Genomic DNA, 27,971 nt, shown 5'->3' with positions numbered 1-27,971 from the left:
GAGAAAAGATCTTCTTGGGGATTTTTCCCCTTCTAGGAAAGGAATCCAAGAGGCCTGGCTGAGGCTGAGCTCTTCTGGAGGCGATGTGGGGTTCGGAGGTTACAGTGGCAGTGACAATGGCTGGGGATCAGGAGGTGGGTACAGCTGGACTCTCCCATCAAGGTTACATCGAAGGGAGATGTACGACACCTTGAGAAGGCAAGTGGTCATGGATCCCATTCAGTGGGAGCTGGAGCTTCTGAAGGCCGAGTTCAAGGACAGTAAAGATGCCGGTCTGGATTCAGGATTTGAGCGTGGGTTGGATTCAGACCTGGGGAGCCTGGGTCTGGAACCCAAGCTGACGGTCAAAGAACAAGCGCGGCAGTTTGAGCAACAGGCGCTCCAGGAAATGAGGCAAAGGCAGAACAGAGGTTCTCGAGGATCTTTGTCGCCGGACATCATACTTTCTATTTACCCGGATTCTCCTCCGCATCAAAAGCACACCCCCACCCACTATGTTCTTACACCTCAGACCAGAGAGGGTCAACCGAGTATCATCGTCACCCAGAGCGATGGAGGGACCCCTCCACCGTGTCACAAGCCAACTCCTCCTGTGTTGAGGCGCTTCGGGGCAAATCTAACAGGAAATCAGAGCGCGGAGGAAACACTTCAGGTCGATTTGGAGGTTATCCCCGATCCTCCGTCAACCCCCCCCCCACCACCTCCACCTCCAACACCTCACCCTCCACCCTCGCCACCTCCCACATCTGCTCCATCATCTCCACCTCCGCACCGCCCGTTCACCCCTCCTCCTCCTCCTCTCCCTCCTTCTTCCAACCATACAGGAAAGCAGACTCCTCCTCCCCCACCTCAGCCGCCACCTCCCCCGCCTCCACCTCTCCCTCCCCCTATGTCGCCCTCGGTTCTGCGTTCTTCCACCTTTGTCCTCCCGCCGCTCTCGGAGGCACTGACCCTGCGCCCGGTCTCCCTCCGGCCGCCACCGCCGCCCCTCCCCGTGGAGCCCGAACTTCCTCGAAAAGAGCTGAAAGGAATCTTAAAGAGCATCCAAAACATAGCGGACATTGAGAAGTCGGTGGCCAACATGTTCAGCCAGATAGATCGGAAACAGATCCCCCTCAAGAAGGTCTTGAAGAGCCGAGCCTCGGAGGACTCTCTGGATTCCTTGGAGGCGCTAGCGTCAGAGGGAGGAGGGGAGGGAGGTAAGGAAGCAGAGGGTCCTCCAGCCTCAGTTCCACGGATTCAGCCCAATCCAAACATGAACTCCATCGTGGAAGAACTTGAGAAGCGATTCCCTTCTCAGTCTACAATGCTCTAGCCTTTGCCTTTATCATGTGGAAAGCACACAGAGGGGAATCTCTCAACAATGTTGCGTAGTTGGCGCGCAATCATCAAGGGACTGTTGCTCGAAATAGCTCAGTGTGATGCTGTGCTGATTCTTTGCCGCACTGTGTTCTTGCAACAGGACTTCATGTTTTCTACATAAGGAACAAAAATAACTCGGCCTGATACAAACTCAAGAGAGAATTGTTTCTCAGCTCAAATGATGGTACTGAACAGAGAAAGAGAAGAGGGGGGTGTAACAGCAATAAAGGCCACACTCTGCCTAGCCCTAATGTGTTCAGTCATGCTATAGCTGGAAAGTCTTCCACTCTCAGTTACTGTATTCTACACTACTTCTCTTTGACGTAAAGGAGTGACGAAGAAACGAGGAGGAAATTATATACAGGTCCATTTTTTTATTTGTCTCCCAATCTCAGGGAACCGCATTGACAAATTCCAGTAGTAGTTTTTTTTTTGAAGCTAACTCATTATCAGCACCGCCATTATTTAAATTTGTACCATAAACGACATTTCTACGACTATTTTTTTTGTAATTAACGCTGAGGATAATGAGCTTAAATAGCAGCAGATGGGAGCTGTGTGAAATCAAGTGATTATAAATGAGCAAAATGTCTCCTGGTTAACTCTCATTTGGACTGCTCTCATTACCATCTTTCATTCATGCCAGGTAATTGACATTGTTGTGAACAACAAATTATAATCAATCAAAAACACATGTTTGTTGATGGGCCCACTTGTTGTTGTGAGAAGTTAATTACATGATGTGGTGGTTTTCACATATGCTTCCTGTACGTCTTATAGTTGATTATATAAGTAATGGATGTGAAAAGGAAAATCGAGGGAGGAGGGAGTAATGTTACACCTGCCAACTATAGCGTTTTATTAGCGTGTTGTTAGTTCGGTGGGCTTCAACCAGTGACATTTTCAGTTTCACAATCTGTTTTTACTTTCCATTTGTATTATTATTTAACGTTAGTAGTGATGTAGGATCACTGATTATGCTCTGAGTACAATATCTAGCTGTTTTTATCAATAGGTTGCTTTTTGCAAACGTCTTTCCAGCTGTGTTTTTTTTTCAATCAATGCACAATTATGTATTTTTCTCCACCCTGTCTCCTAGAAATTACAATTATATTTTCCAATTATATTGTGCTACTGAACGTAGCTGTGACTTACAATTTTAAGTGGCATTACTTATATACGATTTTAAATTCTGCATGATATAACCAGGAAATCTAGTCCTGCCAGCATAACGTTTCATTCAAAACATATGAAATTACATGTATATACATGACATTTGTAAGAGATAGGGTTAATCTTTTTATATTTTTTATGTGGCCGTTATCTTTTGTCTTTTTGTTTCTGTTCCATTTTTGTCAAATATTGAATTTGTAGTTTGTATTCGTGTTTTTCGTAGGACCATAAATATAGTGGAAAATGTCCAAAACATTAATGTCGATTGATTTTTTATTCACATTATGCTTAACGTTTTTAGGATTTGCTTGTTTTACTAAAGGTTACCCTCATTGTGTGGGTACTTTTGAAAAGCATTCATATAAAATATACAAAAATGCTATCAACATAAGACATTCTTCTCAATAAATATGTGGTGCTGACGGATAGTATCAACAATTATTTGTATTTTCCAAAACTTTAAATCACTTTAAAAACCGCCTGAGTGCTGGTGACCTTTTAGAAATGGGCCCTCACATTAACCTGTAGTGGTAGCTACTATTATAAAATAGTCCCCAGTTTTTAAGTATTTTACCTGTTGTTACCAAGATAGAACCCCAATCATGTTCATTAAAAATAGTGCGGCAGTGCTATAGTCATGTGAAAAGTGGAGCATCGACTGACTGACAGTGACCACATTTGTGCAGCTTTTCTTGATTATGCCACAAAAGTGTGCAGAGGGACTCATGCATCTGTAGCATATCAATGAGGACATACAATGATCCACTCTCCTCCCATATGAGTTGTGTTTTTAATTAAGGTCACACATCAGGCCGAAATGAATCTCACCGCTGGAGTTAAACATTTGATGATGTTCTGATATTTCTTCCAAGGGTATTCATTAGAGCACAAATGTGTTGCTACAATAAATAAAACACAAAACCACTGAAGTGACATCGCTGTTCAATGCAGAAGCTGTTATGTCATGTGTCAGATGACCTGGCAGAACAAACCTTTTTAACCAGACAAATATTAACAAGGATCATCATAAAATAATAATAAAAATAGCTGTGACTGACTATTTTATCTAAATGCTATTCTTCTTGATCTAAGTGGTATCACCAATTCACACTCAGCTCTCTGCAAAGCATGTGTCCTTTTCATGTATGTTGACTTTCGCCTCTTTGCTCTTTGATATACCTTTTTTCTTTCATCTTTTACACGGCTACATTACAGTACATGAAAATACATGTTGTATTACTGTAGCCACAATATATTCTCAACTGGTTTAAATGATCAGGTGATTCTGACCAGGGATATCATCTGTAACAACTTGTGAGATATGTCAGGTCTTTCCCTTTTCCTTTGATGACATATCTGCAGCTGTTATAAAGCAGACGGAGTGACATATCAATCTCTAATTTGAACTCTGATGTTCAGTTAACCAGATATGGAAGGAAGTGACAGCCTTTGAAGCACTGACATTGCCTTACAAATGTCTCAAATGCACTTGTCAGTGTGGAATCAAAGCCTGTGGATATGGCTCTGTCAGCAGGCAGACTTCATCAAGAAGTGACAGAATAACATCCACCCCCGAAGACCTGCGCGACACTGATGATCATATCTGGGCAATTGGATTAAATCATGATGAACAGCCACATAAAAGAAGCCCTGATGGTCATCAGTGGGGATGGCACAATGACAAGATATGCATTGTCTCCTGTGGAATCTATAGAGCTTTTGTTAGGACACACAGCTTGGGAAATTGTTCAGTTTGTGTTGTTCAGCTATGAATTTATAAAAGGCTCTTGTACTTTAAGCATTAACGTAGCGTAGCGTACTCTTAGACAAAGACACGCTGCATTATACAGGTTGCAGGCAATACTACGGTTTCAGCTGACGGGGTTGAAAAGGTTTAATGTTGAGATTAGCTTTCAACCTCAGTGTGCATCATGTCATCGCACAGACTCACTACACACTCTGTGTATCCCACAGCTTCCCCTTTCACTTCTTATTGTGTGTTTTTGCTAGATAACAGACATCATGTTGACATCTTTGGGAATATGTATTGTTGACAGTGTTGAGTAAAGGCGACTGCATTTAATTGAACCTGAAATGAAAAACACAGATAAAAGACATGGAGAGAGAGTGGCTGTCTTGAAAAGTCTCGCTATTGCAGAGATGATCATGGGAAATCAAGACATCGAAGCAGAAAATTGCTATGAGATGCAGCAGAGACGATTACATGTGAGCATGTGTGTCTAGATGTGTGTGACCACACATCTCTATACCTATAGGAAAGTTCCAATTTATTCCAATTTACATCCTGTTTTTGTTGATTTGGCCACCATTTCTATGGGCATCAACACTTTATGTAAGTTTATAGATAAGATCCGGGAACAACGTTACATTGGAAACATAGACAGGGCAAGGAACAAGAACTGATTATCAAAAATGTTTTATTATTTTCAAACTTGATTGAATCAAAACCTTTTTGTCGCACCAAACAGACAAGTGCACAATTCTCTACAGACATTGATTGTTCCCGGGCAGGGTCCAAAATGATTTACACTTCCTGTATGTGTATATGTGTCAGGCTACATTCATAAATAAAATAAAAACCTAAGAAATTGCAAATTACCCTGGATCATAAGCGCAGTATAAATATAAAGCTGCTGTCGTATGGCTATTTCGGCTTCCATTGACAACACCAAGATGTCTTACAAAGAAGTTTATTCCGGAAAATGTTGGGAGACCTGGTTATCTTGAAACTATGTTCTTCACAACACAACTCTGTGACTGAACAGTGAAAGACGGGTAGTGAGAAACGAGAAAGGAAGTCTGTGTTCCATTCTGAGTCTTTGTCTGTCTCTCCTTCATTATTTCAGTTTGTCACACACTGCGAGACAAGGTGGAGAGGACACAAAGAGCGGGACTCAATCATTTCCGATGTGTGCGTGTTTGTGTGTGTGACGGAGATCAGATAGCTGCGATCAGCGATAGACTTATCTTCACACGCTGACACACACACAATTCACACAGTACACGATGCTAGGTACATACTGCTGGGAGCTATAATCTATAGAGAATACACACATTAACACACATGAGTCATGCTGAAAAGGGCTATTTCATTCTAACCTGTATATCACCCAAGGTCAGGATCAGCCGTTTCATCTTAATCCCGCCATTCATTCCCCCAATGAGCCTTTTCTATCCATCCAATCATATGTCCTTCAATACACTTTTATTTAACCTGATAACAAAGCTTGCATTTCACCTTGAAGTGTTTTTTTGTGCATTTAAGAAGCATAATTATACTCCCATCTGAATGTATTAAATGAAATGCTCAGGTGGTTCAACAACGTGTGTGTGTGTGTGTGTGTGTGTGTGTGTGTGTGTGTGTGTGTGTGTGTGTGTGTGTGTGTGTGTGTGTGTGTGTGTGTGTGTGTGTGTGTGTGTGTGTGTGTGTGTGTGTGTGTGTGTGTGTGTGTGTGTGTGTGTGTGTGTGTGTGTGTGTGTGTGTGTGTGTGTGTGTGTGTGTGTGTGTGTGTGTGCACTCTAACAACAGAGAGGAGAGCCAGGTGTCCTCTAAAAGTCGCCATTTGTTGTTCTGTGATGCATCTTCATTTTACCAGCTCATTACCTTGGTTTCATGACAATACCTCCTGCTGGCAACAGTAGAGATGTATGGACAGAGAGTTTTGGGGCAGTTTTTCATAGTTATTTCTTTCTTTGTGATGTTCCCTTTGGCTTTTCTTGTTTGTTTTGTTATAATCCCAGCATTGTGTATTCCTATTCTTTTTTCCACTCTGTGTCTAACTCCATTTCACTGTCCCAAACCATTCTTGTTTGCCCCGTTTGTCTGACACTTCGTTTGAGGTAGGTTTTCTCAGAGCAGTACATTTCACAGTACTGTAAACACCATCTGGGTGGACCCAATATACGTGGTGAAATGAAGGACAGAAACTAAAAGTTAAGCATTTTGGGAAAAACACTAACAATAACTTAAGTGTAGTTTAATGCTACTCTTGTGTGTACAGCAAATGTGTAACTACAAGAGCCAAGAGATAATTAGCTTAGCTTAGTTTAGCATTATAGTAGCGGTGATGGTAGAGCTAGCTAGCATGTAGTTAGCTGCATGTCACTGGTTGCCAGTAAAACAGCAACTTGTCATTTGTTTTTTGACCAAAAAGGTTTCACTCATCGTATCACATAACCCACATCATGTAACATAATAATTAGCCTGAAAAGTATGAGTAGAAATAAAAAGAAATAACAAGCTACACGGTGGATATAGCCTCGTGGACAATTTAGCTGACATACTGTAAATGTCCCCTCTGATAAGTAGTTGAGAGCATCCTCTTTGGACTGGTTTGATTTTCTGTCTTCACTTGATGTCAAACTAAGCCCAGAGCAATTATGGTCTGGATTTGGGTTGAAGAGAAAGTAAGCAATGGCTCTCCGTCTGCTTTCATGGCTGTGAAAAGTGAGCTAGACCGAGCGAAGCCTCCTGTCTCACGGGAGAAAGGGTATGGAAATAATTTAAATTCGCTATAGGACTGCCGTGATGATAGATTTGTTTAACTGTAATGTTGTTTGATGTAGTAGCATGCAGTCAATAAAAATGACTGACAGAGCTTAAATGATTTTAGTATCACATACTTTTGAAACCTACACTATCTCCATTGTGGACTCTTATTGTAAAATGTAAACGTAAGGAAACACATAAGGATATTCTTTAAGATCATCACCAATTTCCATACCAAAAAACCTTATTTTCTTTCAAGGATTTAAATGTTGTTATGAATACTACATACAAATGTCTCTTTTCTAAGCAAATATCTATCAAATAAGTATGGACCAGCACAGAACTATATTTATGCTAAACAGAGTGTAAAATGTACAATTCTACATGTAACCTGCACGTTTTGTATCTTTTCTCATAACAAATAGAACTGTAGTCATTAATAAATAACTGTTATCTTTTACAGTCGTTTCACAAAAAGTAAAATATCGTTTTAATTTTGACACACCCCATCTACCATTTCTCAAAAGTAAGATATGCTTGTTTGATGAATTTCAAGATTTAGTTTGTGTTTGTTAAGCTAGAATCTGAATATTAAAACAACACCGTGAGTGACAGTGCAGGAATTATTTAGAGATGTTGTCTTTTGTTTAGTCATTCGGTCTCTTTCTCTCTCCGTTTATCTCAACTCACAATCCCACACACTTACACACCTCATCTTCTTGCTTTCTTTTTGGAAACTGGGTTAAATGTAATATATTTCCAGGGGCCACTTTCTTTTGGGTCTGGATTTAAATAGGCCATTTACTCTGTAGTCTGGAAAATGCACAGCAAAGTGCTGACATGTAGAAGCGCATCAGACGGATTATGTTTAATGACAGGTTTTCTCGGTAATATAAGTCTCTCTGTTTCTCTCTTTGATCTTCCAGGCGGGGATATGGACAACATGAGGTTGGTGACTGTCTCTCGATGCATGCTTTACAATTGCATGCGTGTTATTGACTTTTTCTCTCTTTCCCTCTGATGTTCTTCCCCTCATGCTGTTGTTCTCCCTCTTTGATGTCATTTAGATAGAGCAGCACAATAGCTGCTCTCAATAGAGATCTTTACAGTGATTGTATCTTTGTAGTTGACATTGATATTAAGATGTAAAAACACAAAGTTAAAGAAGGTCAACTGATCCTTTTGAAATATACACATGCTGGAACAACAATACAAATACAACTTGAATATAGAGTAATCCATCCATGCTCATTTCTGGCACACTTGTCCATGAATATACATCGTGCCCAAGAAGCTGTTTGAATACCATCCATTTCACGAAATGCCAACATTTTAAACATTTTAAATATGTAATTTTATCCTGAAATCTAATATGGTCAAATCCACTGATAGGATAATCTTTGACCTAGTCATATTGAATAAATTACATGAAGTATTGACTTTACATTTCCAAATTAGTTGTTTACTATTTTGGAGCCCTTAAATTCTTTCATTTGTCTTTGACGATTCTCCTGTCCTCTGGCAGACTCAGCAACTTCTCCGACCCTCTCTGCTCCGACCAGAGGTATCTGTCTCTCTTTACTCTATGCTTATTTTCTCCCCGTGTGTTTTACATAAGTGTAAATACATGAGTGTGTCAGTTTGTGGTGGATTTACTATTCTCTGTGGGTGGAAAGCTACTTCTAATGGTCTCTCATTCTAACAGGAGTTATCGATGGAGTCTGGCATCGACCCCGGCCAGGAATACTACGCACAAGATTATTACAACTATGATCACGGGTTCGTATGCACATCTTACTTCTGCTGTTTGCACATATTCTGTTGACTAGTGTCTCTACATGTTTGCTCTCCTGTAATCATAACATATTGTTTGGATGGTTGCTATCCGTCCCTCTTTATACTCTCATACTTGATTATTTTCAAGCTTCTATCATTATGTTAAACTCAAATTAATTCATAGATTTGAATTATTCTGAGAAGAATAAATAGAGAGCTAAAAGTTCCCATTTTTGGTGTTGTTTAAAGAATAGCAATGGAACATGGTTCATACACAATATGAGGTTTCATATATATACTGTATATACATATTTACAATATCATGATACTGGTATATTCATTTCAGAATATTTATTTAAATCAAGATACTGATTTCAACCCTAATGCCCAGCCCTAAAAATCATACTCCTAATATAATTATAATTTTAAAATAAAAGCTCAAACTGCGACTCTAAACAGCAATCACCGCTCCAGAAACAGCATTGTGTTAGAAAGAAAAGAAGAGATATGTTAGCCCTCATTTTACAACATTTCATATTTTGTACACACACTAGTTTTACCAAGAATGACACACATTATAAAGATACTGAGGACTAGGAATCCAATCTCCTCTAGGTTTTTATGTTTGACCTCAGTCCTCAACATCAGTGAAACATCTGTCCTCCTACACTAGTGATATTTGTGTCCAGCTGAGCCTGGTGTCAGTACTTTGTCAATAACGTAAATAAATGAAAAATATTAAACAGATACAATAGTTTAAAGTGTGCAACATATTTGATGACCTTTTGCGCGTGTGTGTGTGTGTGTGTGTGTGTGTGTGTGTGTGTGTGTGTGTGTGTGTGTGTGTGTGTGTGTGTGTGTGTGTGTGTGTGTGTGTGTGTGTGTGTGTGTGTGTGTGTGTGTGTGTGTGTGTGTGTGTGTGTGTGTGTGGGTGCACATGTGTGTCTGCATTATTCTGCAACCGCGCTGCTATCTTCGATGCATTGTGTCACTATTATAATTTTAGCTGCAGACTCCGGGTAACTTGATTTTATACACCCACCCACACTTACACAAATACTCAGTATTAGACACACATACCCTTTCACTTTCAAAATCACACACACACACACACACACACACACACACACACACACACACACACACACACACACACACACACACACACACACACACACACACACACACACACACACACACACACACACACACACAGCTAATTCTCTCTGCCTAGCATTAGGATACTGTAGCCGCTAATCAAGCAGCCAGCCGTGGAGCAGACAATGGGCCAGATGCTGTTGGCTTAGAGCAACATCCACAAAGTCATGTCTGACTCTGAACGCACGCAGGAGCAGGAAATTAGACTTTGTGACCCCACAGGAATCAGATCTAATCACTTCATTTGTCTCAGTTGTAAAATGTCCGCTTTTTTGAAAATGCTATACTGACCTCTCAGGTTTCCATGCCTGAGTTTTGTTTTTGGGAACAGCTTTTCCGCTGATTACTTCCATACAGTAGCTATACTAATCCATTTGGAAGGATGTTCCATAACCTTTTGACCTTTTTCTTTCATCTGTCTTCAAAAGACGAGATCAAAATTGGATTTTCTCTGCATGTGGGAACGTTGCCATCTGCCATTGGCATAATTCTGATTGGATTTATACAGATGCTGGAAATAACTCGAACCGTTTGTAGCACAGGGCTAATGTTGTGCAAAACAAAAAAACACACAACAGAACAAGCCAAATTATTCTTGCCCTGTAGTCAAGAGTAAAATGCTTAACTGTACGCGCCACTGAGCAATAAGGGATTACATCTTGCTTTTTCAAAATCAGTATTGGCGTGGGTGTTGAGCAGTGTGTCAGGAAGCTGGTTAGGGCACCCACACGAGAAATATACGGTGAGGAGAGTCAAATCTGGCAGTGGAAATGCAGTTTTCAATCTTTTAAACAAGAGCAGGATAAAGGTTTGTACATAACGATACTGTATATGTCCAACTTGTTTAAGGCTGAGAACAAGTTGTACGAAGAAGTTTTTTGGGGTTTCACACTAAATGTAACCACACTCATGTTTCTGTGCATTTAAAACAAAGCTGCACCCATTAATCTTAGCTTAGCCTATAGCTGGAAAAGGGAGAAATGGCTATCTTCATCCAATAATTACAAATTCCACTCGCCAGCAAAGTAAAAGCGAGTTAGGATTTTGCTTGTTTTGTGCTGAACTATTTTTTCCTCACCAAGAATATATCCAATACTCTCATGGTTACAGCTTCATGTTTTGTTAGACAGAAGGTCAAGAGCAGCTCCTGACTGTTAGTCCCTGGGATGTGTTAAGCTCCAAAAACATTTGGTTTTACAAAAGCACTTTTCTATTCAGCCCCCTCTGTCTGGTAAAGATTTCAATCCCTTTGCTTGTGTCGAAGCCCATGCTTTGATGGTTCACCGTTAAATTGACATTGTTCCTGTAAAATGAATGCACTCAAAACTAAACTGAGTAATAATATTCTTTGTCATGTTTCAGCCAGTGGGATCATGTCTCTAGCTGTGACTGATCATTAAACAATCATTTAGCGTTTGGAGACTTCCTGGAACAAGCATGTGATCCAATTTGGTCCGGACACACACGGCTACAAAACACCCCATGGAGTCTTGGCTGTGATGCCAGTCGTTCTGGCAGCTTTTAACCGATTCTCAGTTTATGAGTGTCACCTAGTGGAGACATGGACAGGGGGAAGGGGGAGAAGGAGGAGTAAAGGGAAGAGGAGAGGGGGGAAAAGACCACTCTAAGCAAAGAGTTAGCCTTTTAGTAATTTGATTGTGTGCGCACTTCAGTTTGAGTCTGCGGGTTAATGACTGTGAAATCCCATGAGCACGTGTTAGCTGAATGTTAAGACTCATTACATCAGCCTGCGGAGGCAATACTGTACGCATCATAACTGCAACATTTATGACTTTGTTTTTGTCCCTTCCATTGTTTCTCCTTTCTTTCCCTTGCCTCTTTTACACACCTCCACGTCCCCTTCTTCTCACCCACACACATACATCATTCACTCTCCTCTTCCATGTTGTGATTACTCGTCTACTTATTGTAATGGGAGGGCAACTTCTCCCCCCCCCCAGTTGACTGTGAGTGAGTGATTACACGAGAACACTTTGCTGTACGACTCGGATTGAGCCAAAGAACTTCCCGCTGATTTGTATCTTTAATCACACTGGGACATGGTTTGCAGAATAGCATTTGTTAAGATGTGTTGTTTGACCCACGAGCTCCCAGAGTTCTGCTTCAGGGCACAGAGCCCAAGTGATGATGCACAACACAGATTGATTGGCCGGTAGATCCAGGCAGCGCTTCTAGCAACAGAGAGACAAAAGGGAGGGGAAATGGATAACAGTGTTTCTTTTAAAATGTCTTCTGGCAACAAAATGCTCAAACGTCAGGGCCGTTAAGTGTGCTATTGCTTAAGTGGTTGTTCATAAGTGTTAGCCAAATGCAACCGTTTTGTTTGTGAAGTCTTTCCTGTCTTAATTTCTGATTGACTGAAACTGTTTTACAACATGTCAACTTCCATTTACTTATTTATTATATCTGTAGGCGTGACCTGTGGTGTGGATCATGTGTTCAGCAGTGCGTGTGTCATGCTCAATGCCGTGGTGTTGGTGATTCACACGTTATTGTCTGTTCAAAAACTGAATTGACTGCCCTGCACGCTTCTTATTTATTCTTTGCTCATCTGTAATCCTCTGTCTTTTTTTTTTCTCCTTCCTTCTGTCAAAGGTATGAGCTTCCTCAGTACGGCAGTCGCAGGAAACTGATTCCACCCTCCGGACTATACGATGAATACGGAGAAGTGGTAGTTGATGACGACGGCAGCTACTACTACAGCCCACAGGAGTCTGAAGGAGAGGTAAAGACAATGAGCGCCTGCAGAAGCACAGCAGTAACCTCTAGATATTAACTAGCACAGGATAGTGCCGGCACAAAGGCTGTGTGAAGAGGAGAAAGTGTATATCCCTGAGATAATGAATGATTTTGCATGGTAGAATGTACACACTTTTCTAGAGACAGTAATGTTGTGAAAGTACTGTATGTAGTATGTATAGTTTAGGGAGAAAAAAAAGCGTTCCTTTCTTGATCACTAACACGTTCTCCAAGACATCATCACTCTGATAGACTGTTGGGCCTCATTTCCACTGCATGGTTCAACTCCCATTTCATTTCCACTGCAAATAAAACCTCATCAGGTTCGCCATACAAAACTGCTGTGATATCATCACCAACTCGCTGAATCCTTTCATTGCCCACCAGACAGAGGAGCGTCAGAACTTTGTCAATTGTATTGTTTGCAAAGTGTCTTTTTGAAAATCTAGTTCAAATGAATAAAAACATGTCTGTAATAACTGACGGTAGCTTTGCTATTAAAAGAAATTTCCGGGTTTAGGCAGGAGTGGGCTATGTTTAAACTCCACCTTGTAGAATCGGCTCAGCTGAACAAAAATGTACCAGGTGACAAAAAAATGTTGCTAATAAGAAACCAAACAAAGTCCAAGCCGTGCCATGCAGTGGAAATAAGGTATTACTGCCTTGATGGTTGGGACACGAACATTTGTCAATTCAAATGACTTGCTGAGTGTTCATTCAGAAGATGTTGCCGTTTGAATGACTCATGTTGTTCCTTTCCTAAATGTTCTTCATTTGGTTTTGGACTAATATCATGACGACAGGTGAGGAGACACATTCAAGGAGGTAGATTATTCCAACACCCTGCCTGCCTCCAGCCACGTCCTCCAACTTCTCACGGGTCACCAAGAAAGACCCCAATAGCCCCAGGAGCTGAGGGCGACAAACACCAACCGTCAGAGGGGGGTACACCCACAAACGAAAAGCCTAAGAGCTTAAGTGCAGCCGCCAGGTTGAAGGCTGTGATGAAGGTGGGCAATCTGCTGTCCTCTGGTAGTAAAACATCTGGACAACCCCCTGCCATCCACCCGCCCTGGAACAAAGCCAGAGTCAGACCGGTGGAAGACGGGGAAGGATGTAGAAATGAGGAAAGAAATGGAGAAAGAGTGGGAACAGGATTTGAGCGAGGGGGAGGAAGAGATGCAGCAACAGGAAGAGGGAGAGAGAGAGGAGGAATGGAAACAAGTGGAAGGAGCAACAGAGGTGGCGTGACGAACAATGGCATGAGAAATGCTGAAGGCGTCAGGCCAGAGAACAGGCCAGAGCTCCCTGGCCACTTTTCCAGCATGGATGGCAGCATGGTCATCAATGGGAGTTATTTCCAGTCGTTAGGTGAAGCCAGAAAACCCCCACTAGTGAAACAAAAGCTGAGCGAGGCCCTGAGTCTTATCTCCCTCACCAGAAGGCTCCAGGGACCCGCCAGGGTGGGAGACGAACAGTGGAGCGATGTCAAAAGCTGGGAAAGAGGGGAAAGGAAGAGTAGGAAGATGAATGGCTCCATAGGAAATGTGAGTGTTTCTGCATCGGTGTCAGAGAGAGCCATGGGGGAGGATAGGAGGAGGTGGGAGGGCGAGGTGGGAGAGCTGAATCGTTCCTCTGAGCTATGGTGGGAGAGGGAAAAACGATGTCACGACTGCGATTTAGAAACAGGAAGTGGCAGCAAAGAGTCTCCATCAGAATATAGTCCCTCCGACGCGAGCAGCCCCACCTCTTCAGTTACAGCCGAGCACAGCAAGAACGAATCTGACGCAGAAACAGAGAAGGGAACTGATCTGGAGTCAGAGAGTGGGAGCCAGCAGGGGGGAGGGTGGGAGTCAGGGTTGGAGAGTGAAGATGAAAGGAAAGTGTTAACCAGAAAACGCTCAAAGGGTAGTTCTAGTACCTCTACGAGAAGCAGTGTTGGTGGTAAGAGAAGAAGAAGTGCCAATTTAAAGAGCAAAAGTAGACAGCGAGAGAGAAGCAGCAGCAACTCTCAAAGATCAAGATGTGCAGGCTCTTCAGCTTCTAGTTCAAGGCCCAAAACGTCAAGACACTCCCGTTCCTCACATGACACAATAGAAGAAGAGAGCGAGGAAGATGAGGAATCAGCAGAGGAGGAGCATAAAGGAGGGAAAAGCGCTGGATCACGAAAATCCTCCACGAGCAGGCACAACGTCCAATCAGACATCAGCTCCGGTTTGATGGACACCTCCGATGACCTGTCACCCATCATCGAGGACACAGAGGAGGAGAAGAGCAGCGCCCACGGCGAAGGAGGAGACGAGGAAGAGGAAAAGGGGGATTCTGAAAATGAGCCCACAGAGTGAAATGCAGATGAGGCCTCAGCCCCTCCGCAGATTACATTCTTTGCCACTGAGTAAGATCGTGTTGAGAATGCCTGGCGTGCAGTCGTTACCTGTGTGGAATCTATTGCTATAATCTCTCTTTTCCTTGTTTGCTGTGATTTACATCCACAGGAGTTTAAATTGCCTGCTCAGAGTCTCTCTTATTGTTGCTCTTGAATCCTTTTTTTCCAATCAGACGTTCCTCCTCTCCCTCCCTCGCTCCTTCTCTGATAGAAGTGGTTGGTTTACTTCCGTAGATTTCATTTCCCTTTTGTGAACGCTCAACTTCCTGCTGCTTTGTGAACGCTCAACCTCTGACGCTGTGGCTGAAAGGTTGTTATTATTCGCCGACGGCTCTTTGTTCCACCGAGCTTCTTCCATGAGTAATTTCTTCTTCTGCGTCCATCACTCTCCCTGTATCAGTGAGTTCTTCCAATACCTGTTATCAGCAGGAAGGAGAACATACTGTCTTTTCTTTGTAAGGATGATCATGTTCTTTCTACCTTGCTCTCTGGGTTAAATGGAAAAACTGAGTTTCAATCTGAGAAGTTATTTACTTGGCAGACATGTTCTTCTTCAACAATGTGCACTGCAGTGTTTGCTCTGACCTAACAGAGGTGGCATAGTGCTTTATGTTACAAGGAGAAACATTGCAGATATAAGTGTACCCTCATTTTAAACATTTCCTTAAAAAATGGCACTGCTTTGAATCGCTTTCCCACCGAGGAAAACATTCTGACCTTTTTTGCTGTGAAGTGTGTTTGCAGTGTGAGTGAACTTTAACACTCTTTTCAAATCGATACTTTTTTTATTTTAAAGGACAGACATCTAAAAAATTAAATTGTCACGGATTATATTTTGACTTACATGACCTTAACATTAGTTGAAGAAGTTGCCCTGATGTCACTATCCACAGTGGTACAAATTATGTTTTGTACTTTTTCTTTAAGGTCACCTGTTATGCAAAATCCACTTTTCGTGTCTTTCATACATCAACATGTGTCCCCTCTGTGTAAAGAGATTCTGAACGTTTCTGGAAAAAAGATTCGCTCATTTATATATAAAAACCTGTCTGAAAATGAGCAGCCACTTTATGATGTCATAACGATTTTTTGGCTTGTGTAACCATTAGCCAATCACCAACAAAGGTAACCATTATCACCTGAATCGCCTCCTAGAGCACCATTGAGTTCTTTATAACTAAATATCTCTCAGAGGGGCGTGGGGAGGCAATAGAGTCTGCCTGCAGACCGCAGCAAGGAGGCGTTTCCTATAGGGGCGTTTCCTATAGTGAACGACGGGAGCCGGCTCTCGCCAGCGAACGAGACGTTTTTTGTTTTGTTTTTGCGGAGGGATCTAGATCGGCATGAAGGCACATTATGCAATGTGGACATTATCCCGCTTATTACACATGGCCACATTCTCAACAAAGTAACGACATGACTCCCAATAATAATTGAAATGCTTTTATGGATTTAGAAAAAGATTTTATTGATTTAAAAAATAGTTTTTTGTATTGATTTAAATTGACATGCATCCGCTAAGAAAAGTAGTCCGTTGTTACTGTTTGAACTAACGTAACAACGGCAGGAACTGCTTCTATAGTGTTTTTGAGGAGCTTTTTGATTACAGATTTGAAAACATCGTTGCTTGCTTTAAAAGTAGCACAATTCATGATGTCAAACCTTGAAAGATATCCCTGCCCTAATGCCAAAAGTAACTGGCAACTATGTCGCCGTAGCTATGATGTCTATGTCTGGACCGCTGCGTAAAAAGGAGGGTTTCTGACCCATTACTTCTCTTCCTACTTTTTGTCCCCCTCTTCTCCCCGCTGCAGCCTAGCAGTTGATCTCAAAGCACGCTCCCCTCTCCTGCAGGGAGAAAAACTATATTTATATACTTTATATAGGTTGATACAGTAGCCCCTTTTTTTAAATAGTTTTTATAGGTGTTGCCATCTGTTTTGTGTAGCGTGGTTCTACAAGCAAGTCAATGCATTAATTGGGTGGTATCAGAGAGTTACACGGGTCTGTAAATGCAATGAAAACAATTGGCCACAGCAAATAATTTATATTAAACATGTCATTTTTACTTTTGAATACTTTAGTACAAAGGATGTCTTGAATAATTTAAGTGATATATGTGTACACATATAAATAATTAGTCAAAACAGCGCTACATTTGATTTAATTAAAAGGTATAATATGTGGTAAACTAAAGAGCTGGCTCTTCTTGGTGAGCCAAATGATCCGGCTCAGCAAGAAGAGCCGGAATTCCCATCACTAGAACAATGACTTCTTCTGCGAGGATTTATAAAAGCAGCTGGATAAAAAAAGTTAGGAAACGCCCCTATAGGAAACGCCTCCTTGCTGCGGTCTGCAGACAGACCCATCTCTGGGGAGGGGCTCCTTATTTTCATCTAAAGTAACAGACAGAGAATCAGCACTTTGGAAACAGGGCTGAAACAGAGGGGATTATGGGTAATGCTACAATGGTCTGTTTTGGTATTTGGAGCACTTCAGAGACATGTTTTGTATATATCCGAGACCTATAATATATTGATAAAAAAAGTATAATATGGGACCTTTAAAAAAAAAAAAAGATTCAAATTCTCCAACATTTTAGCCATATGTACACTAAAAGAAAACGCCCTAAGGACTCTTTTTTTGGATTAAATTCAGTGGACAGTTTTCTGACATTTGTTATCTTTCTGTTTTTCCAGCCGGGCAACAGAAAGCGTCGGATCAAGTTGGTGGTGGACCGGGAATATGAGACCAGCTCCACCGGAGAGGAAAGCCTGCCGGAGACGCAGCGCAGCCGCCTCCCCCCCACCCTCAACAGCCACAGCAGCATCTACTTGGCCCAGAACGGCTCCATCATCCGCACCCGCCGCACAGTGAACCCCACATGTACCACACACACGCACAGCACCACCATGAACAACAACCTCAAAATCCCCTCGCCCGTCTTCAGCTCACGACTGGCCAAGCACTTTAAAAAATTGGACAAAATGGCCGCCACACTAGAGGAGAGAGTTCCCCTGAACAACCCCCTATCACCAGCGGACAGCGGGGGCAACACGCTGCGCACTTTCCAAAGCTCGGGGATGATCGCCTCGGCAACGGCCACTTCCTCTTTCTCTAACACTGACAACAATAAGACGCTGAGTACGTTTAACACCCGGCAATCCAGCGCTTCGTTAGAATCCAGCACAAGCAACACGGGCCCCGACAGCGTGGAGTCTAAGTCAAACCTGCTCAGAGAGGCTCAGAGCGGCAGGGAGACGCCTCAAGGCCCGGGGGGGAGAGAGGAGCTGGGGGAAGGGGGGAGAGAGGAGCTGGGGGAAGGGGGGAGAGAGGAGCTGGGAGAAGGGGAGAGAGAGACGCAGGTGGACGTCTGTAGTGACGACGCTGGGCTGGTTGTGGGGGAGCTGCTGGAGTGTCCGAGTGACAGAACGCTGTCCGACGAGGAGGAGTTGTGGATGGGCCCGTGGAACAGCCTTCACATACCCATGACTAAACTCTGATTGAACCACTGTGCTCGCTCCTTATTGCCAAGATCATTAAAGACATTGTTTCTGTTCATTAGTCGTGGAACTAATGGGGATGCTCCAATCCAATTTAATCTAATTATCAGATCAGCTAAAAAGGTGAATTAGCACATCCTGGGGTTTAAAGTGAATTGTACTAAGAAGTAAGATTCATAACATATCAACTTAAAGATTTCATTTTTTTTTTTTTAAGGAAGAGTGAGTAGGATCTAGTGGCATCTCGTGGTGAGGCTGCTTACCCCTCTCTTTGCAAGCATGTTGGAGAACTACGGTGGCCTTCAGGTAAAAATGTGAAATGACTTCTCAGGTGCCAGAAATTGTCCGTTCTGGGCTTCTGTAGAACATGGCGGTGTAACGCGGCAGACCTGCTCCCTGTGTAGATATGAAGGGCTCATTCTAAGATGACGGGAAAAAAACAATGATTCTTTTTTTCAGGTGATATTTACATTTCTACCAACACATCACGTAAACCTACAAAACTCGACCTCTAAATTCAGACAATTGATCAAAAATAAATCTAAATGACCAATTAGTCAGCATCTGATTTACTTTTTGCCAGGTAACTAATTAAAACATCTTGTTTCTTAACTCAAATTCCCATTCAGAGCATCCCTTAAAGACACCTTTGGACAACTGGACCTAGATTGAAAGGACTTTTTAATATTTCTACTTTTTAAGAGATAATGAAAGAAACTTGAGGAAGAGATATATGAACTTTGTATGGCCCTTTAACCGACTGGTATCTGTATAGAAGCACACTTGTTTCATTCAGGATTACAGCGACTCATCTTGAATATGTCCGACACTTTGCATCGACACGTGAAGTCTTGTATTGTTCAGAATTGCCTTTTTATCCTTGTCAAGTTGCTTGGCAAACTTTATCCAAATAAAAGACTATTTCATCCATTGAAACGTGGAGTTTGGCTAACTTGGTGATGTGTTGACGTGTGTCTACTATATCTAGAAGTAACCAGAGATAGCTGTGCTAAGATAAGGCTTTCTTAAGGTCTAATGAAGTGTATGGATTAATGGGTGTTTTAACACTTTTTACACTTTCTCACAAAGAGTCAAGTGAGAACATTGATGGCGCTCTGAGAGACTTCCTCTCGGCATAATTACAATTTAAAGTGTCACATTAAAAAAAAAAGCGAGAATATCCCAATTTTGAGTCTCAATCAAAAGTGTTCCTGTTTAGCTTAAAGAACTTATTTTAAATCCCCTAATCCCACTAAGAGATTCTTGGTAAGGAGCAGGTGGATCATTCTCCCTCATAAAAGTTCATCATCATGAAGGTGGGAGAACTTTTTAATTGTGAACCACATTACAGTGAATTATGTCGTTTGAAGTCTGGAAGAAGCTGGACCATTAAGCTGCAAAATGACCAGTTTGTAACTCTCACATTTAATTTGCTGACTGCATAATTTCGCACTAAGGAACCCAACAGAGGGTGCCACATTATCGGCGGTGATATTTGAACCCGAGTGCTTCGTATTAGCAGGAATTAGCAGACTGTACAGAAGAGCAATATTTTAAACAGTTTCTGGAAGGAAGGGCACGCCTGAGCCGCTGTTACTGATTCAACTAAATGAGCTGATTGTGTCCCTGGCTTCTGAGTCGACTGCGTTGTGAGAGGAGAAGGCAGATGAACATGGCTCATTACTGTGAAACATGAATAGATAAATGATTGGTGGTTGAAATGATGTTGGAAAGGGTATTTCTGATTTATCATGTATGTTTTAGTCCAAATGTTTTACAAAGTTTTCTTTTCTTCTTTAGTTTGAGGAAGTGATCGCAGGGCGTCAATCATTCACGGCAGAAACTAATAAGAAGCATGTAAATACTGTTGTAGTTGTACATTTACTAAAGAACTGTATTGCATCATGAATTTGTCGATAAGGATTACTGTTTTTTGTTACTTTAGACATATCAAATATCCGATAAATAGTACATGCATTTCCTGGAGACTTATCCTAACCATAACCAACACATGCCTAACCCTAACTCTTATCCTAACATGAATGATACCCCTCCATTATGTCCCCATAAGGGAGGCGAGTCCCCACATGTGACTGTGTAAACAGATGTAGGCCCCCACAAGGATAGTAATGCTAGGACACACACACACACACACACACACACACACACACACACACACACACACACACACACACACACACACTGCAGCAGTAAGATATGTATTTTTATTGTGATCCTGCTAAATGACAATTACACCATTTCTCATACATTTAAAAATTCAAGTAAATAGACAAATGTTCACTTGTACACATCATAACATGAATAGTGAATGTTGAAGGGTATACTGCACATCTTATGAAACAACAAGTGCTAATAATGAAACATGTCGTAATCAGCGGATACAACGAATACAGCAAAATTATTGTCCGAATAATAACAGGACAAACGGTCAGCTTTCTCCACATTTCTGAAAACTCACGAAATAAGTCATTAAAAGACGCTGCTGTGTGCTGCAGAATAATACATCAGGCGTATGAATACTATACTGAATATTTTACACATAAAGTAAAATACTTCTCTAGTCTCTAAATAAGTTTGAGTAAAGTCAGGGCAGTGGAGAATTAATCCTCTCACATATTCAAATAAATAAAAAACACAAAACTACTTACAAGAAAATACACAAACCGCCAACCAGGGCTTCACATTAAAATAAATAACATCCAAACACACATTTGTCTCAGGTTCAACACATTAAGAAATGTTACATTCAGAAATGAGGTCTACGTGTTAGAAAGAGGGGAGAAACAGAACATGTCCCTTTCTGTTTAAAGTCAGTGTGGTTTTCACATAGTTTTATAAGCAGTTGCTAGTTATCACACGTTTAGTTGTGGTTTCTTGGCTCACAATTTAAATTGATTTAGATCACAATTACTTTACCACTGATAACAGGTAAGCTTTGTGTGTGGATAAACAAATCAAGAAAAGGAGTTACGAACCAGGGGTAGAACTTATTGCACTAACATTGAACATCATTACTTGGCAGATTAAAAGACAGATGAAAGTCGAAGGACACACATTATTTTTGTGGAGCATGGTTGATAAAAAACATTTTCTATAGAATTATACTTGGTATCTTTCATGTCAGAAGAAGTGTTGGATTGTGTGTTAAAAAGAGTAAAACTAATTCTTAACCCCAAATAATGTTTAGTTATACACCACACAAAACTACAGATCTAATAACCAAATAATGTTGGATAAGGATTTTTGGGTCTGTTTTCTTATCTTCGTTACTAAACAGTGCGTCGATATATTGTTGGGCTCCTCAAGGATCTACATGACAACACTAGAAGGAATACTTGTGTATTAATATCTGAATGCCAATTAAAACAATACTTAAAAAAAGGGTAATTCACACTTAGAAATATGGAAATGTTAAATATCAAAATATAAAAAAGGGGAAAGTGGCCCCAAGTCAATCAAGTTTAAGTAAACATTCTGAAATGAGCAGTAGAAATAGAGAAATAAAGAAAAGTATAACATCATTATGGACAATCTATCAATACTACTCATCTATAAAGATATTGCATTTCAAATAAATCTAAAGTCAAATGCAATTTCATCTGTTTTTTTAGGATATTTTTGTTTGGGGAATTTTACAGTTGGGCATAAACATTTGAGTTCGACAAAGGGTTATAAAAACAATCCAAACAATTATCTCATGCTTTCCTCAAATCTAAATGTGTAACTGGGCCGAACTTTTTTGACCACCTCACAACAATCAAGTCTCTCTTTTTCAGACAGATGAAGAAAAACACGGAAATTGACAGCAAAAGGAAAAATGTGCAAAATATTGTTTGAAGAAGATCTGGCTGTGTTTCTCGAAACGATCTTAAAGCTATTATCATTAGTGATAAGAGTGGTTTATTAGTTTGAAGCTTTTTAACTCGTGAAACCAGTGAACAGTGTTAACGAACTAATGTCTGTTCAGATTTGTAATCCTATTTAGAAAAGGTAATCAGATCATTTTGCCATTTCTAGAGAGTATTTGATTTTGGAAAAAGTATTGCATGGCCACTTTTGTTAAGACAACAATGTTTTGGGAGGATTTTTGTAGCATTACTTAATGAACTTGTAAGTGTTCTATTGGCAAAAATGCCAGAATTAATAGTGGACAATGATAACAGAATTAAAATGCTTTGTGAAACCAGCCAGATATACAACTACACAATGAATTCATTAACTGTAGGGCAGTGTTGCAACATTTTTAGGCACAGCAGAAAGGCAACTTCACAAACAAAGTGATAAGGGATGGTTTCACATTTGCCCTGCACACATTAATGTTGCATCCTGCCTTGAAATGCTGTCCACGTATCGTCACCTCCCGGGCAGCGACAGAAGTGTCCAAGAAATCGCCCAAAGCACTGCTGCTTCTTCACAGAATGTCTGAGCATGTCACGGCTGTATCCTGTGAGCGCTGCCCGCCCATGTGCCCTTACAGTACTGTGAAACTGGAACAGTAAGAAATGACCAAACAAGCCAGCTGTTCAGCCTCCTTCACAAGGCCCTCAGAAAAAAGAGCTCATACCGGAGAAAGAGAGAAGAATACTTTGAAACCTCTTCGGCCCTCCACATCTCTCTTTCTGTACATGCCTCTGTGCTTCATGTGTGCGATACGAGCAGAGGGGGAACCAATAGTAACCCTTCTTGGAACCAAACAAAGTTATCCAATAGCAAACTGTGCCGGGACACTATCTCTTGGATACAATCTGTCTCTCTAAACTCATTCAATCCAGAGGATATTTGCAGGCCACCTTCATCTCTTATGGTGTCATCTTTTGGGAGATAAAAACTGGCACTCGTTCCTCATTATCCTTCAAATGTGACTCGGGGAAGTGCTTCCTTTTCATCTGTGGGAAAAGGAATACTTTGAGACCCCGATCACACGCTGCATGACTTCAATAAGAGCAGCTGCCTCTGGTTCTCCGCCTCTCTGTGGAGCCGCTCTACAACCAATAAACCAAAAGAGCCTCCTGCCCCCCCCCCCCTCACTGCTTCAAAGTGACGCTGGGTTAAACTCCGGCCTGACCAAGCAAAGGGGCTGAGAGTCTGAATCACGTCCTTAACATGCTCAACTAGCAAGAGGAAGCATCAGACGTAGACTCCTACGAGAGGAGCGTATCCCACAATCCCACGGCGTGTCGGACGGCTTTCTTTTTTTTTTTTTAAAGGAGTATCCTCCAAATGTAGAAGTAGTCAACCAAAGTCTCTCTCTTCATTTCAGGATCTTCCAGTTCCTGAGCAGGTGGAGCTTCCAGGTGGAGGGGGTCGGAGAGGGGGTGGGCAGGTGGAGCTGCTCCCTAAAGGAGGATGATGATGAGGAGGAGGAGGAGGTCTGGAGGAACCTTCCTGCCCCCACCCGGCCCTCTGCCACCCACACCTTCAGCCCTGCAGCTGCAGACAGACACCCTGCAGAGGAGCACAGATTGAAGACCCTCAGTAACATAATGAATGCTTCCATACTGCGGAGTGAGACAGCTGTTCACAACAACAGATGACATTTGATGGGAATGTAATGTCACAACATAACACTAACATTGCAATGCACACAAGTTGAGATTTGTTATCTCTCTACACAATATGTATGTTAATGATAAGTATTTCAATTTTGAGCATTTTTTTCCCAGATATATTCACAGTAATACATTTGCACTAGAATCATCTTTTCCACACACATTGTTGACACTCTGCTTTGTTTGACTCGACATAGTAGAGCGAATCTAATGAACGTCTGTATGTTGGAGAAAGACTTTGTAATATAAAAACATAACAAACTCATAATATGAAAACATATCTTAAGGTTGGGTAGGATCCTGAATTAGGTGAATGCCGTCTAAATAATACCAACATTACACAAACTTAATTCAGATCCCTAATGCGAAAAAAATGACATCATGACTATCATTTTTTTTTGTGAGAAGAAAAGTGACTTTACATGCGTTACCAACACTTCAATTGAATCCCCAAATGTAACCCTAACCCTGTAGCAACACACGTCACAATCCACATCACCTGCTCCACCAATCTGTACTCCTTTAGTGATGTTAGGTGTTAGACAGCATACGGTACCTCATGCACAGACCGCAGCCGAGCCTCACTCCTGCAGCTCGGTCAGAGCCACACAGCATGCCGCTCTATCATCCTTACTCTGCGCCGGGCCGTCCACCCCCCCGCCTGTCGTCATGCTGCGGCTGCGGCTGGTCAGCTTCTTCAGCTCGCTGGCGAAGGAAATGACTTTCTTTTTGTCTTCCCGCACCACCTGGGAGCAAAGAAGCATGAATGTTACTGCAAATACAGACAGAATGTAGAGAAATGTGCACGTGAGTATTCTTCTACTAAACATGTAATACTTGTTGCCTCCCGTTTCATTGCGTGTTTTGTACTTTGAATAACTGCTGGTGTCGTATCCTGTCAATCATTCTTTCTGCGGTCATTATTTAAAGAGATGAATTGACATGCTTAAAATATTAAACTTGTATTTATTGAGGCAGCTCATGAACCTTATAACTTACAAACATGTCAGCACAAAAGGCCTAAAGTATAAAACAGCAAGACATAAATGAAATAAATACTGACAGACAGAATATAAAAACATCATATATATAATAGTTATGTAACACAATTAACAGATAAACAAAGACTTTACAGTAAATCACAAAATCAAAGCAGTTCAAACAAGCGGAGCAGCATTAGGTTCAAAAGCACATACAAGCCATCAAGCAGGTGTGACAGTACAAAGGCACGCACATTACAACATGGCGGGTTGAGATGAGAGTGAGCAGCATGTTAGTGTAACAGTAAAAGTTCCTGAGAGCACATACAAAGTCAAAACATGGAGGGACGTAATTCACAAACGCATGAAATGAGAACATGGAAAATAAGCACTAAAAGGTCTATCGCAGGAAATAGGTCAGCATGTTGAGAGCTACCTGCTCTTTGAATTTCAGAATGAACTTTCCCGCGCCCCTCCAGCGGCTCTGCGCCTGGTAGACACACTCGTGATCCAGCAGCACCCGCTGCAGGGGCTTGGACGTGGAGGACTTCTTAGAGCCGGCGTCCTTCGTCACCTCCTCCATCAGGACGTAGTCACAGGGGTTGGGATTAGCTAGGATAGTGTAGGAGTACTTGGCTTTTGACAGAGTCTAGACGGATAGATACATGGTATGAGAAACAATTAAGCCACTTTAGGGTTAGTGTGCAAATCTTGAAAGTTTAGAATCCTTAAAACAGCTGTCATGGTCTCATCAGGTGCTTTGTGACTCTCCTCACCTGCTGTATGATGTCCTGAGCAGTGCTGTAGCGTGGAGCTTTGATCACAGTGTGCGGCTGCTCTGGTGAAACTTCGTGGACCTGGACGAAGAACATATCTTCCTCCAATGCTCCTCCTCCTGACCCATCTCTACCTCCCACTGTCACCTCCTCCTCTCCCTCCAGCACCGAGTTCTTCTCATTCAAGTTCTGCAAGAAAGATAATGCACAGCAACATCAATATGTGGCAGAATCCCAGAGTTAAACCAGAGTCATATGCAATTAACCAAATGCAGCGACCTCAAATGAACCCCCTGTCCCTTTAAGAACAGTGTGCCTTTATTTCAATGCAGTATAACTTATATAAGACAACCACCAGAGGGAGCCATAGTCACAACTAAAAAGTGTGTATTGGCTGCTTTTGTGGTGGTTATATGATAAATGTAACTAGTCAGTGGGTGAACATTAACATAAACACAGATTCAATTGTTTTATATTATTCAACCGATACGATTCAACCCTGAAATGATTTGATACCACTGAACCCAGGTAAGAAATTGCTTTTTTTGCAGATAATATCCACTGAGATCAGTTTTATACAGAGTGTGAGTCTGTGTGTACCTCCTCTCTTGTTCTGAGGCAGACCCTCCCCACATATCCCTCCTCAGAGTTCCAGCTGGAGACCAGTCGGACCACCTCCTCCTCCGGGGCCAGAGCCCGGTGCTGAGCACAGCGCTTCACCTCGCTGCGCTCCTTCAACAGAGGAACCTTCTCCTCGCACAGGAAGTACTCTGAGGGGTTTCCAGAAGACGCTACAACCTGCGTAAGGAAGTATGACACTGCGTAAGGAAGTATGACACGACATGACCAATGAAAAATTGCCCAACAAATCTGCTGCTGCTACAATCACCAGTTCACTTCTGAAGTACTAACCGTGTCCAGCAGCTGTTTGGCGGTGGTCTGCTCTGTCACGGAGAACACGGTGAAGAGTTCAGGGCCAGGAGCTGCGTACACCGTCACCCTGTGCTGCTGCGACGCATGTTTCTCCTCTGAACTGAACAGCTGTGAGGAGAGCAGCATGTTATTATAAACACACTGTCATATTACTGCTTTAGCGGACAGCCTTTAAAGCACAATTGGAGGTACATTGTCACATGTGCCCACAAACCCTGCTATTTCAGAGCAGCTGCCAAGTCTTACCAGTGATGAGGGAGTAGCGCCCCCTGTGGGACCCTCCTCTATTCTGCGGCTGTAGATAAACAAGCTTGACACTTCCAGGGGTTCATTATGCTGCGTCCTCAGCTGGACGTGTCTGTAACCTGAAACAAACAACAACAACATTCTGATTACAGACCAATACAACCAAGAATAGTTAAGCATCTTGTGTTAGCTCTAATTGATTTGTATTTGTCTATGTTTACAGTTAGCCTATGAAAAGCAACTTAGTCAGGATATAACAAGGGACTGACACAAAACAAAAAGACTCAATTATATTTCATTTCTGTTATACATCAAAGCCTTTTATAAGATATATATTATAAATATTTGCAGTTTCCCTCATTTCAATGAAGTGTGCTTATTACAGCTAAGAGTTGATAATCAGGCTTTGTTTTGAAACTATTTTTTTAATTTTGGTCCAAAAGCGTATTTCAATAATACCTGCAGACATTTTAATTGATTCATAAATACTTGAATATCTGCAGACATTTTTAGATCCTTTCTCATGGTTGTATCTGCAGTATATTATCTTTCAGACTCGTACCTGGCTTGAGGGCCTTCAGAGGCAGCGTCCTCTGAGCGGTGGTCTGGGAGCTGTTGTTCTCCACTACGGCGAAGCGCAGGAAGCACATCTCCTCGCAGTGCACGGTGAACTGGAAGTGCTCGCTCCACATGGGGTTCAGGGTGTTGCGGTGGATGGGCTTGGTGCGGAAGTGGCAGCTGTCGATGGACATGCCGAGAACATCCACCTCAATGCAGGGGCTGCCAGCGTTATTAACGGGACACACGTTCTGACCGGAGACAATCTGAGAGGGAAAAA

The 27,971-nt window shown here is 41.9% G+C and overlaps 2 protein-coding genes across 6 annotated transcripts in view; one reads left to right on the top strand and one right to left on the bottom strand.

The window, feature by feature from the left end:
- LOC117464591 (protocadherin-15-like) overlaps positions 1-19,564 on the top strand; it is a 228,118-nt gene extending 208,554 nt beyond the window's left edge. The window contains exons 36-40 of the mRNA XM_071206802.1: positions 7,972-7,993; positions 8,571-8,609; positions 8,751-8,824; positions 12,596-12,725; positions 17,825-19,564. Of these exons, the coding sequence (XP_071062903.1) occupies positions 7,972-7,993; positions 8,571-8,609; positions 8,751-8,824; positions 12,596-12,725; positions 17,825-18,628 (1,069 nt within the window). The 3' untranslated portion in view covers positions 18,629-19,564. The remainder of the gene's footprint in view (positions 1-7,971; positions 7,994-8,570; positions 8,610-8,750; positions 8,825-12,595; positions 12,726-17,824) is intronic.
- Positions 19,565-20,839: 1,275 nt separating this feature from the next.
- The window catches only part of plce1 (phospholipase C, epsilon 1), an 88,832-nt gene continuing 81,700 nt past the window's right edge, over positions 20,840-27,971 (bottom strand). For 3 of the 5 annotated variants that reach the window (XM_034106719.2, XM_034106720.2, XM_034106722.2), the window contains 8 exons: positions 27,696-27,957; positions 27,134-27,252; positions 26,867-26,995; positions 26,555-26,752; positions 25,955-26,143; positions 25,615-25,827; positions 24,755-24,944; positions 24,009-24,094 (listed from right to left, as the gene is read on the bottom strand). In XM_034106719.2, coding sequence (XP_033962610.1) covers positions 24,780-24,944; positions 25,615-25,827; positions 25,955-26,143; positions 26,555-26,752; positions 26,867-26,995; positions 27,134-27,252; positions 27,696-27,957 — 1,275 coding nt within the window. In that variant the 3' untranslated portion in view covers positions 24,009-24,094; positions 24,755-24,779. Of the gene's footprint in view, positions 24,095-24,754; positions 24,945-25,614; positions 25,828-25,954; positions 26,144-26,554; positions 26,753-26,866; positions 26,996-27,133; positions 27,253-27,695; positions 27,958-27,971 lie in introns of all 5 variants that reach the window. The other 2 variants (XM_034106718.2, XM_034106721.2) reach the window with 1 other exon arrangement.

This window comes from Pseudochaenichthys georgianus, chromosome 19 (assembly GCF_902827115.2).
Source record: "Pseudochaenichthys georgianus chromosome 19, fPseGeo1.2, whole genome shotgun sequence".
In the NCBI taxonomy this organism is placed as follows: Eukaryota; Metazoa; Chordata; class Actinopteri; order Perciformes; family Channichthyidae; genus Pseudochaenichthys; species Pseudochaenichthys georgianus.
This window is presented reverse-complemented; position numbering and strand designations above follow the sequence as displayed.